The sequence below is a fragment of the Mycetomoellerius zeteki genome, unplaced genomic scaffold (genome assembly GCF_001594055.1).
Source record: "Mycetomoellerius zeteki isolate Tzet28-1 unplaced genomic scaffold, Tzet1.0 scaffold73, whole genome shotgun sequence".
Taxonomy (NCBI): Eukaryota; Metazoa; Arthropoda; class Insecta; order Hymenoptera; family Formicidae; genus Mycetomoellerius; species Mycetomoellerius zeteki.
In genome coordinates, this window is record NW_017257753.1 from 2262564 (window position 1) to 2275905 (window position 13342).

Here is a 13342-nt window from a genome sequence, read left to right on the forward strand (position 1 = left end):
AATATACTTATTACAAAATTTTAGAAAAAAAACATTATTATGTACTCAAAATAAGAATTTATTTTCTTTTGAAGAATATTATAAAATTAATCGAAGAAACGAACATTTCATAATAAGCAGTTTGAATTTGTCTTAATTTAATACACTTGATTAAAATATTAAACTTACTAGGATTATTTTCTTTTTCTTAAGTAACGGTTATTTTTAATAAAGAATATCTTGATAATAATCTTAAAATATACTTATTACAAAATTTTAGAAAAAAAACATTATTATGTACTCAAAATAAGAATTTATTTTCTTTTGAAGAATATTATAAAATTAATCGAAGAAACGAACATTTCATAATAAGCAGTTTGAATTTGTCTTAATTTAATACACTTGATTAAAATATTAAACTTACTAGGATTCAGAATATAGTTTGAATAAATTTAATGCTTCTGATGAACTTATGATAGATTTGCGGATATATAACTTTTGAAATACTTGAAATAAGTAATTACTAATTGCATAGAGTATTTATTACAACTTGCGTATTTTTCTGTGTGTGTGAAAAATATTCCTTTCGGATCTTACATCATTCATCTGAATTTCTCATTTCCGCATGCTCTGAGATGAGATTCAGCAACGAAATCGTTCGAATCGTTAAAAATACGTATATGGGCCTTGAATTTTATCGGATGGTAATCGATTTAGTAATTTTTAATTTATTTTTAAATTAAAGTTTTGTTCTTTATATAGTAATGTTTATATTAAAAAATTTAATCTAGTTTCGTAATATTCGAGGTTTTTGAAATTAAAACGTTGACTTAAAAATTTTTTTAATTTAGATTTATTTTTAGTCGAATATTGATATTTTTAATTTAGAATAAACGCGAATAGAGAATAAACGCGATATTTATTCGTGTAATTTATTAGTGTAATTATTATTATTATTATTATTGATAATTGTTCATATTAATATTTAGTTAATTTCATTAATGTGATGGCCCTTTCGCGACGCGTTCGTGTTTCGCGTATCGTACAAAAGCGTAAAATCTTACGCTTATTGCCGGCAATGTTAGTCGGCAGCAGTCGGCAGCAAAAAGGAGTATTTCTCCTTGTTGTCGATTTCTGGCATATGAAGCCAGAATATTGGCCAGGAGCAACGAAAGGTGAGTTCAATCTGGCCAAAAGGAAGAAGAATATCTCTACGAAGTAGATTGGTGTGTAACACTAATCTAAGTTTTTCAAAGGTATAATATGTGTAAAGATATAGTAAATTGAATATTTGGGAGGGTAACATGCTCGCAAATTTGCGAGTTCTTATACTTTTTTGAATTATTATTTATTTAAAATACAAAAATAAACAACAAACAACAAGGCTAATGAATGTCAGCGTAGATTCAAGCGTAAGTATTGTAGATTAAAAAATCTACAAAATTTACGCTTGATTATCCGCGCTGACTCTTATTAACCTTATCATTTGTTTATTTTTTTGTAATTTAAAGATTAAGTTGGGAAATTTGGGGGGATTATATTTTCAGATTTGATTGCGTTGAAAGTCCGACAACCATATCGGCACGCAATTATTATTTCTGAAATTAATTCATTTAAATGAATTTACAATAGTTCAACATCTTAACGTTCTGACCGTTATGGCGCTTCTTAATTTAAAGTATTATGTTTAACATTAGCGGTCTTTCAATCTTATTATTGTTTAAAGATTAAAAGTCTGTTTTAATTATTATTATTTATTGCTCATTAATATGATCGCGATTAAGTTCCACTAAATTTATCAGTGTGCGATAAGATATAATTAGGCATTAGCTGCTGCGTTCAGCAGAGAAAGCAGCTTTGCAACTATTAATAAATTCTATTATAAAATTCTACAATATGGTTGATTTATACATTTAATCCATAAAGAACCAAAAGCAAGAATCAATCGTATTGAAGAATTTTACAACATTTTCAAAGCTATTTTCTCTGCTGAACACAGCGCATATTAACGTATTATATTCGCGTGTTATTACATTAATATATGAAGTAATGTAGGTAGGAATATATGGGTGGAGAAAGGTGTGAATAGCCACAAATAAATGAAAATACGGGTAGGTAGGACAAGTATGGATAGGTAGAGACTGTATAGGTAGGGACAATAAGTATGGATAAGTAGGGATAAACACAATCATTGTAAATTAAAAAATTAAATTATTATAAATAAAATGACACTTAAATAAATTTCGCGATCGGGTAATTAAATTTTATTTTAAAAATAAAAAATAAATATAATTAAATTAAAAAATATCACATAATAAATCTATAAATCAATAAACTATATAATATGTATAAGATAGAGATACATGTAGACATCATTTGTACATATTTGATAATTGGAAAAAAGGGATTAAAAATTAAATAAAATTTTAAATTAATTTTAAATTTTATTTAATTATCAGCATCCTATTCCAATTATTAAATATAAAAATAAACTAAATTTTATATAACTTTAAATTTCATTTTTTCAGCTCCCCTTAATTTTAATTTCTTATAAAATTCTATACATATACAAAGTATGTAACGCGTTAATACTGTAATTAATTTTGTTGTAAATAAATGTATGTATAATAGTATTAGGTACGTATATAAAATTTATGTAAACTATGTCCAGGTAAATGCTATCACGTTTACTTTTGTAATTTACGGAATAATTACTAATAAATTATACATTTATTGGAATGTTTATATATCCGTATTGAGTATATCTATTCAATACATCAATACAAATAGCATTTATCTTGTCGTAGTAAATCAAATTTATTGTTGCTTTATTGATGTAAATTACACGAAATCGACGAAACATATGATAACAAAAGTTGTTTATTGAGTTTGATAAATATTTAATTTTAAAACTTTCAAATTTGGATCTTATTTTGAATATAAAAAAGTCATTAATAATTTTGAGTGACTTCTAATTAAAAATTTTATATTTAGAATAATCGTCAATTTTTCTTCGTATTTAGTATACATATTTATTAAATAAGTCATAAAGATTGGAACTTTGACTGAGGCAATAGTTAAATATTAACTTCTTGCTTGCTTTTTGACATTTACATTTTTAACATTACAGAACTATAAGTATATCGTAATGTTTAATTTATTACATGCAAAGATCTCACCGCTATCCCTCGCGTCAGATGGATGCCAGTGAGTGCGTGGTTTATACCGATAGAAAGTCCGTAATTATTTTTATCATGGAGAATTATTCCTCGTCGCTTTCCGTAAAGTCCATTCGCAAAATCTAGTTTGGTGTTCCGTTGGAGTCGTTGGAGATTCTTGTGCAAGATCGGAATTAATCCTGGTTTTTTCGTCAGTTCCTGGAAGTAATAATTTTATCAATGACAATTGCTATATATTTTAAAGTTGGGAAATTAATTCAGTGGTATATTTTAGGATACAATTTTCGTCATTTTTTTAATTTTACTAAATGTTCTCCCACTAGTAATAATGTTAGTACTATCTTAATGACAATAGGAATTTAGTATAATTAATATGGATTAAACAAATGAGAAATGATTATTTGTTTAAATCCAAATTATTAAGTAAATAAATTTAAGTTTTATACAAATAATTTGCTTATTTTTTGATGATTGCTTTAATAAAAATGTGGTTACGAATGTGTATATTTAATTTTCTAATGTTAATTCTTGTTATTTTAAAAATCGTTTTTAGGTATTGGACATCCCGCCACTCTAGAATATTATTAATTACTAATTTATCATATATGTATATATACTTATATTTTTTTATGATAAAATACATGCAGATATTATAAGATTATATTTAACAAATTTTAATTTTTGTAGCTTAGATAATTTTTACCAAAATGCTTTATATTTTTTCAATAACGTTGTCGTGTGAATATGCGAATTTAGTTAAAATTATGTGGGTACAAAAAATTCGAGATAAGTCGAATGGGTACCCTCATATTAACGGGATATTAATAATTAAATTTTTGGAAAATACAAAAAATAAGGAATTTTAAAATTTTATATAATAAATTTTTTAGTATAAAAGTATAGTTCTTTAAAATCCCATTATTATCAGGTTCGTTTTATCTCGAACAGTTGGTACCCGAGAAACTTTTGTATCCATATATATAAAAAATTACAATAACACGCATGTATTTTATTATTATTAAATATATTCCTTTGTAACCGTCCACTATTCCATAAGGAAATCATTCTATCCCTTTATATTTAATAAGAAATGATTTTTAGTGATGTGTGGCAGAACATATTTTCTCGCGAATTTTAATATTATATTAAAGATGTGATAAAAATGTTGTAATTGACATGCTACCAAAATTATTATACTATCGTAAGTGGTCTGAAAGATTCGGGATTCGTACCCTCCTTTAACAAGACCTCTGGTATTTGACGGATCAACTTCTCTTTGCGAATGGATTTTGTGAATTTGACGTAGAATCAGAATACATTAAGTTCATTCTCCACTATAAAGATTGTTCTTCTTTGTATCGAATAACCAGCGTACTACAAGGCGGAGAGACTTTGATATGATCTGATATAATCAAATTATTAGGATAGTTGTCTTGAACGCGATGAAAGTGCTAAGTCGTAAATATATTAATGACTTTTTATCGCGATATTTAGTAAGTTTTATAATCGCAAGTTAACAATTAATAGTAAATACAATCTAATTGTTATTAGTATTTCATTCCGCTTTTATTAATATTTCATTGGTTTAGAAAAATTTGTGTTATCGTATGTATTTTCGACGTTTTCGTATAATCCCGCATTACTAAATTTTGTTAATTATGTTCCTATAATATACCTAATTTTTATTATATTTCGAACAGCATTTACAATTGTACATTGTATTGTAAACAATTATTATTATATTATTGAATGTATAAAGAATTACAATAAAAGATTAAAAAAGTTATGCAATATGATTGCTAATTATTTTATCGTGTCATAATGCAATATGATTAGCAAAATACAATAAAATAATTACACATAAAAATAAAAAATAAATTTAAAATATACTTATCTGCAAAAACGGACTACTAAATTTATTAGTAGCTCGTTTTTTTTTATGGATGAGTATACTTACAAAGAAAAGAGGACCAAAAAGGGGGTGGTGGAGGGCCTCTAGCTTGTTTTTGCTAACTTAAGCTTTAAATTAACGATATATGATTGGAAAAGTTTGAAGTGTATTCAAAGTCTCTATAATTATATAAGTAATTATAGAGACTTTGGAATATACTTACATACTAATAATTATGTTTGGCAAAAACGAGCTGAAAATCTGCATAAAAAAACATATAACTTCGTAATTCCGTTTTTGAGCAGGCACGTATTATAAGACAAAATTCGCTAAATGAATGTTTAAATATTCAATTTCCAGTTGGTTAAAATTCAGCAACTTTTATTTCCAGTAAGATTTGTGAAATTGAAATTTTCATTTAAGAACCCATAAATAACATTGAAGGTGCTTTTTCATAGGCGTCAGTTGACGCCATATATATAAAGGTACTTTTTCATGCTGACGCTCGACGCTTATTTTCGGCGTCAAAATAAGTCACTTGATAGACATTGACAAATATCAAGCGTCAATTTTGATCAAATGATCTATTTTGACGCTGAAAATGAGCTTCGAGCGTCAGCATGAAAAGGTACCTTTAGGCTGCGGTCCACTTGACGCTACAAACGCTTCGAAACGTTTGAACGACCAATCAGAACAAAGAATTTTACGAATTGACTAATCAAAGAATGCTTCGAAGCATTTGTAGCGTCAAAGTAGGAACTATGGTAGGAGCATGTTGGAACATGTTGGAGCTTGCGACGCGATAAACCTTATGAATACAGGCAGAGAGAAACCTGAATCTCTAATAATTTCATAGATTTTAATTATTTTATCGATTTATTTCCATCAGAAACACCGTAAAAAAACTGGATATTTTTGTGCAGTTTATATCCACTTCTTCAGAGGGCAGTAGTGCGCGGCGGCATTTTGCGGTTACAGAAAAAAGGCTTCATATCCTCTCTCAGGTTTCTCTCTGCTAGAACAATTTAAAATTCCCTAGAGAATCTTGATACTTTTTTCACCATAGGTCTGTTCGCGTTGCATGAAATCCCCAAATATTTTTGCACTTAAAATGAGATAGATATATATTTGGCCTTGAAAAGAGAGAAAGCAAAGATACCGAGTGTCAAAAGTGCAAGCAACGCGAACAGACCTCATGTTGACGACCACGTGGTTATGTTTGAAGCCATTGGAGTTGGAGTACTTGGAATAAAATAATTCGGTGTATATCACATTTTTACCTGTACCTTGTATCAAGTAAGAGATTATACAAGATTATTTAAATAAGTAAAAGGATGCTACGTGGATCTGTGTAAAAACGGTCAATTCATAGTCAGTGGGTCCTGGATTTAATTTTGACTTCTGTTCTATTTCATACATGCCTCGGTTAGGGTTGATTGAAGACTAAAGGAATATGACACAAACAATTAATCCATTTTTGATAAGTATTTCGATAAAAAAAATAACAATTTGAATGTATAAAGCGATGTATAGTGCGACGAAAATAATTTGATTTGTATAAAACACTTTATTTCATCCTTTTTGACATACCTTCAAGTTGATGGGTCCATCAAAGATCATTTCTGAAATGATTTGGATGTATATTAAGAATGATTGAGAAGAATCTTGATATATTACAGATTTCGATACATAATTGAGAAAATGAAGAAAAATGTTGATATCACAGATTTTGATGTCTAATTGATATGAAAAAGAATATATTTTGGTATTATAGGTTATATATGTATATATTAAATTATATTTTTATTTTATTGAAATATGAGTTTTTAAAACATGATACGGAATCTATATACTCTTTCGTTTACAATCTCCATTTTTTAATCATGGGATGGGAATCAGGACTTGAACCTGGGACTCGTCAATTATATAAGTCAAATGCTCTCTCATGGAGCCACATGCCATCCTCTATCATTGTTATTATCGATTGTAATATTCTAAGAATCACTTTGATAAAGTCCCGAGTTGAATTTGTATCTTGTAGTGCAGACGGATAAAGTAAACAATGCTGATACGGCATTGGCACAGAGTGATAATGAAGATGACAGCGACTACGAAGAAAATGAGAAAGAAGATGACAGTGAAGAAATGGAGGCTGACACAGATGAGGCATCGTATGATGCCGGACCTACTACAAATGCAGGTTGGGCTGATGTTATGCAAAAGATTCTAAAAACAAACAAACCGAAGAGAAAAAAAACACTTGTATTGGCTAAGGCAAAGAAGTTGTGCGATATGAAAATAAAAAAGAAAGAAGAAGATATTTCTTTTGAGATTGATGGCATAAAAGAGGAGATCAAATCAGAATCAGAAGAAGATATTGATAAGACAAGTGTTACATTGAAAACTGCGACTAAATCAAGAATAAAAATCAGAATAAAACCATCCATTACAGATCGGGAGCATGAAAGAATGTTGCAAAAAATAGCTACAAAGTTAGTATTAGGTTTGTAAATTTTCTATCATTTATTCGTTGATAAATTCATGCTGTATTTTGCAGAGGAGTGGTGCAACTGTTTAATGCAGTAAGACAGCAACAAGTGGAAATTAAAACGAAATTATCGCAAGCGGGTCCATTAGAAAGAAAACGCGAACAAGTATTCAAGAATATTGACAAAAACACCTTCCTTGATATTCTTATGGGTGGCAGTAAAAGCATACCAATTGATAATGCTGTTAAATCTGAAAAGCCTGTTAAGCAGACAGATGATAAAGACAAAGTGAGAAAATTTTCTTTACGTATAAGAAAGTATAAATAAATATTATGAATATTATAAATTAGGTTGATAGTAACATGTTCAATATTTTTATATTAGTATTAAAAAAATAACTAATATACTATCTTACCTCTTTTTAATAAACATTAAATTTTTGAATGCGTTTATATGAAGGCCATATATAATTGTGTTTATTGATATTGGTACATTCTGTTTTACATTGCAATGTACAATTATGTATAACAATAGAAACATGTTTGTTTTAAGGATCACAAAATGTGGAGTGTTCTTCGAGATGACTTTGTTATGGGAGCTAAGTTGAAAGACTGGGACAAGAAGAACATAGAAGAAGAAGATTCTTCAGCTCCTGAGGATATAAATAGCGATGTAGATTAAAAATAAGATCTTTCTCCTTTTTTATACTTTTAAATAACTACAATTAGTCATAAAAATGTCGATATCACTTGTGTACATAGTTAACTGCATTGATATTTCTTGGAATAAACATGTAAATATTGTGAATTGTAAATGAACTATGGATTTTCGAAATGGATTATTCCTTTACTCGTAGCCTTCAACTTTCCAATAAATCTCTTGTAAAACCAAATCATACATGACAGGATCGGAATCGGAAACGTCGACTACAAGTTGACTGTCATATCTAAATAATACGAATTGAGATTCTTGTTTGCTCATCATTATCTTAAATTATGACGTCAAAAATGAAAAATAAAAATAAAAAAATTCTTGTAAAATACATTAAAATGAAAATATATTTCATTGAAACATAATAGACAGACTTGTAAAGTATACCGGAAATTTCTTTCGTTTTCGTTAATTAATAAATAACTATATATCTAAAAATGAATTATGAATATATATAACTAAAAACGAAATAAATTATATTCATAGTTCTGACAAACTATCAAATTAATAAGATATAGTTAATAATATAGAGGTATAAATATAGTTTAACTTCTCCCTGAAATAAAAAGAGTTTTCAGTATCTTAATATAAATCTACTCTGTTGATTGTAAATGTTTTAAACTATTTCTATTTAAGTATAATTTAATTTGCAAGAATTTTTATTGTATTTTCTCGTTTTTGACGTCACGACTTGAGATAGTAGTGGTGACTGAACAGAAACCCCGCAAAAAATTAAGTATAAATTAAGTATAGATTTGTGCATTCATAGAGTATAACTGGCCTTGCCTTCTGTTTTCTACGCGTCAGTATTCATTCACATTATAATTAAATATAACAATATGTATGTACAATGTAAACTATATTTCTCGTTATCAGAAACAAAATTTATATTGATATTTATTAATTTATTGATATATTGATCGTTTATATTTAAGGGGATATTCCTTTTCGATAGAACATTATATCTTACAAAATAAGTTGCTTCTTATCGTTTTATTATGATTAGATTCAAAATAAAGGAAGAAAAAGAGCTTGGTCGAAATGATCAGCTATTGTAAAACGAAAAATTCTGTTGTCTATATATTGTTCATTTAGCAATCTAAAAACTAGGAAGGCACACAGTATTTATATGTGCTTCACGCACAGAATTTTATTCTCAGTATCTCTCGGTCAGTGATTTGTCCCTATGATACACGGTAACAGTGATAACGTGTGTATAACTTTTATATTCCTTTTATAATTATCTTACACGTATATATGTACGTAAGAAGTGTATCTAAAGCCAACCATTCACTTTCTGAAATATGCTTCGATTTGACGTTTTGATACTTTGCTGTATCTCTGATAATCCAATTTCAATACAGATCTTTGGTTCCTGAAACTCCATACTAATATGTGATACAATTTCACTTAACTGTTTTTCTTAATATAAATTTTCGTTACACCTTATTTCATTTTCTTTTTTAGTTGTCAGAGATTTCCGTTTTATCACTTTTCGCAAATATTAAAATCGTTCGATGTATCCACAATGGATAGTACCATTTAAAAATAGTGAGGAGAGTGTATTCTATAAATAATATAAGAAACATACTATTTTTTTAATGGTATAACAACTATTTAATGGTCATGATATCTGTTTAGCTTATCTATAAAATATCAAGGGGAAGAAAATCGCTAATCATGATTAAATTGCTGCGGGTGATGCTTGTGAAACTTAAGCGCGCTTATTAAAGCCTGGACGGACTGAACTAACTTTGCTATGATTCGTTTGTTAGATTTAAACACAATATTTCCCATACAAACGTTCACATTTAAAACTGCTCGATTTTTGCTAACTTCTTGTGATCGATGTTTTCTTGTCAGGAAGGACTTCGATTACGTAACATAATTTATCGCATGATTGAAATTTTTATCTTTATTTTATAAAAACTGTACTTTGATATTTTCAATATTTCACGTTATCCAATATATCTCAAAAGAACCTATGATTATCTTTATCTTTTCCTTTTTCTCTTTCCAATCTTTTCTGGTCGCCATATATTATACTTTCAAGAAAAAATCGTTGTTCTTTACTGTACGATCATCTGTCAGAAATATGCATGTGTGTGTGTATGTACGTGTATGTGTGACGAATTTTACTAGACTGTCACGTACAATTATATTGTCACATATATATATACATATACAGTTATAACATCGTCTTATATTTTCTGCACAATGCAATATTTATCTTGTAACCACAACTTCTTGACTCGATTTCCATAATTCTTAATTCTGGATATCAACTTATTTGTGTGTGAATATGATTGAAACAATACCCTATAACTTAACGTAGAAATTTGTCGCAATTTCTGTTAAGTTGTCTTGTCACGCAACTTTCTTTATCTATCGTGCGAGATGTTGTATATCAAATTCACATGGTATAAAGGGCACGAAATAATTCCCTTAATTCACGAAATTAAAACAAGATGTTAACGTTAATTATAAACTGCAGGAACACTACGACATTCTTAACAAGCTCATAAAGATGATGAAGATGGCAATTATTTTTTGGTCATAAACGTTTCTTCAAATTTGAACTACGTTCTTGTTGTTGAAGAATCGAATGAAATTTTCTACGTAGTGCTTTTGAAGCATTTCTGACAATATCCGGTTAATGCCCTTTTTAGCAATCACCCGAAAAAAATGCGAACGCACAATTAAAAGTCTAGATTACACTCTGCTCTCACGAATATCGGCGAGCGCGCCGAAATTACCGGCCTCCTCGTCGGGATACTGAACTGCCTCAGCTTCGTTCTGATTCCTGTCTTCATTCTCCAGTCGCCTGTTCCTCGCAAAGTATCTGGGATCATCCTCAACAATGTTGCGATTGATCTCATCTTGCAATTGGGGATGATCAAGATGCAGGTTCCTCGCGTTCTGATCCTCGCGGTACATTCGAGGTCGCTGATCTTCATCGATACGTCTATCTCGCGCAGCCTCGATCTCTTCGGGATCAGGCAATCTGACGAAAACTTGATGTTGGTCTCCATCGCGATTCAATGAATTCCTGCGACTATCCTGGCTCAACCTGGAAGCGCTGCGGGCGCGATTCCTCGTATTCATCAGCTCATTGCCGGCGACTTGATAATTGTTACGGCTTGCGTGCCGATGATTCTCGTTCTCATCGAGCGGAACGCGGAAAGACATCTCGTCGTGAGACGCGCGGAAGTTCTCGAGGTTCGCATCGTTACTGGAAACCCGAGGCATCGTCTCCCGACTGAGTCGATAGAGACTAAGCTCGTTGTCCACGTAAAAGTTGTCTAATGGATTGCTGATAATGGACGGATTGCGCGAAACATTCCGTCGCGGGTAGCTCTGCAGACTAGACAGACTTGTCACCGTGGCATAAGGATGATATCCAGGTATCGAGTTCAACGGATTACCAATGATATGCGGACAATTGTCTAGACTCTGCATCTCAATCTCTTCCTTGCCATCACGACAATAACCATGCATATCAATTTCATGCGGTAAATTGGCGAATCTGCGAATTGAGTTAAATTTCAAACAATTAAATGTTGATAAATAATAAAATAGTTATTAATAATTAATAAAATTAAAAATAATTTTCTGATTTATTTCAAAATAATGTACCTGTGTAAAAGAATGTCAGAATATGAAGGAGGCATGTCAGTTTCCTCTTTGCCGTAAATACTCTCGTAAGTAGGCGGCGGGAAACATCCGACGGAACCTAAGCTGTCTTTGCTAGGTGTTTCAGCATCCATTTCGAGGATACTGCCTTGACTGCTCTGTAACTGATGACGATTTACGCTTCGTGGATTTCTCTGAGCTCGCAACATACTATCGCCAAGTTCCACCAGGTCTATACCTGTCAAAAATTTTATACCCGTTTTATTTATTCTAAAGAAAATCATCAAAATTTTGTAATAAAAATTTTATAGCAAAATATTATATGTATTAATTCTCTATATGATTTTATCAAATCATATATATTTAAGAAACGATGTAGATTATTTTAAAATTCTTTTATTGCAGACTCTTCACTTAAAAACTACGAAATTTAACATTTTCTCGCTCATTTTATACGTGATGTATTTGATATATGCGTATTATCAAGGATGCGTTCTACTTGGCTCACATTGCTGGGGAGCATCATTTGTCTTTGTTTAACATTTGATAAACAATAAGAACGAAATGATTCAAAGAGCATTGTGAACGCCAAGTGGAACGCAGTCCAAGAAATTCTTTAATGTCATCTTTAATTTACAGGCAAATTTATTTTTTTACTTTTTAATCATCTACATTATTTTCTAAATGACTGATTTTACTATTTTAATTTCCTCTATTCGAGTAGTCGCTTTCCTCAATTTCAGAAATCCTAAATTTTACCTGTAGTAGGATCAGTCTGGAACTGAGTGAAAATTGTGCCGTCAACAACAAGCATTCTACCATGCGGCAGGAGGATGATTGTCGGCGTTGCTACCATGGCTTGGTCACTGCCGCCGAATTGTAGATCCGGATCAGGATCTTCCAGACGACAGCAGCAATGTCGTCTGCATAGGGATCGACAGAAAGGCGCGCCCCAACAGCAATAAGCAAAGATGAAGCACAGAACGGCAAGCATCACCATAAGGGCGGCCACTCCTTGACCTTGTTGAGCGGCCGCGAGGGTCGGTCCGCCGGCGCCGACGCCGAATCCACCGCTACTGCTCATTTCACCTATAATTAAATAGTTGACCTTACTCGCAATATATATTATTATATTTTTATGAAAGGATAGATTCATATATAAAATTATATGACCTATTAAATCTAATTTTCAAATTTCTTTTTTGAATTTCTTAACGAAAAATTTATCGGATATCTCATTTTTTCTATAATAAATAACATATTTTTAATGAAAAAATTAAAATTCTTAATTTTATCTCTTTTATAATAATTGTCTTTTAATTACACACAAGTTTCAATGAATCAACACAATAAAATTATATTTTAATATAGATTTTTATATTTATATAATTTTATTTTAATTTTTTTAATAATCTATAAATTTTCTCTATTTTATTATACACGGAGAGAATTTTTTCTTA

General features: G+C 30.0%; 2 protein-coding genes across 5 annotated transcripts in view; one reads left to right on the forward strand and one right to left on the reverse strand.

The window, feature by feature from the left end:
* The first annotated feature begins 1003 nt into the window (after nucleotides 1-1003).
* On the forward strand, nucleotides 1004-8532 carry LOC108729395 (RRP15-like protein). Of its 2 annotated transcripts, none has more exons than XM_018458491.1 (4): nucleotides 1004-1154; nucleotides 7091-7541; nucleotides 7607-7826; nucleotides 8091-8532. In XM_018458491.1, the coding sequence occupies exons 1-4, from the start codon at nucleotides 1058-1060 to the stop codon at nucleotides 8217-8219; spliced, it is 897 nt and encodes a 298-aa protein (XP_018313993.1). In that variant the 5' UTR covers nucleotides 1004-1057; the 3' UTR covers nucleotides 8220-8532. The 2 variants fall into 2 exon arrangements, with proteins under 2 accessions (XP_018313993.1, XP_018313992.1); XM_018458490.1 differs by lacking the exon at nucleotides 1004-1154 and adding an exon at nucleotides 6260-6345.
* Nucleotides 8533-9724: 1192 nt separating this feature from the next.
* LOC108729440 (uncharacterized) overlaps nucleotides 9725-13342 on the reverse strand; it is an 8562-nt gene continuing 4944 nt past the window's right edge. For all 3 annotated transcript variants that reach the window (XM_018458563.1, XM_018458564.1, XM_018458565.1), the window contains 3 exons: nucleotides 12642-12971; nucleotides 11886-12120; nucleotides 9725-11775 (listed from right to left, as the gene is read on the reverse strand). In XM_018458563.1, the coding sequence (XP_018314065.1) occupies nucleotides 10962-11775; nucleotides 11886-12120; nucleotides 12642-12971 (1379 nt within the window). In that variant the 3' untranslated portion in view covers nucleotides 9725-10961. The remainder of the gene's footprint in view (nucleotides 11776-11885; nucleotides 12121-12641; nucleotides 12972-13342) is intronic.

What these genes read in the sequence shown, in the direction of transcription:
- LOC108729395 (XM_018458491.1), top strand. Translation starts at nt 1,058, where the DNA reads ATGTTAGTCGGCAGCAGTCGGCAGCAAAAAGGAGTATTTCTCCTTGTT. An exon ending in TTGGCCAGGAGCAACGAAAG is followed by an intron (nt 1,155 to 7,090) that starts GTGAGTTCAATC and finishes TGTATCTTGTAG; the next exon opens with TGCAGACGGATAAAGTAAAC. An exon ending in TTGCAAAAAATAGCTACAAA is followed by an intron (nt 7,542 to 7,606) that starts GTTAGTATTAGG and finishes TGTATTTTGCAG; the next exon opens with AGGAGTGGTGCAACTGTTTA.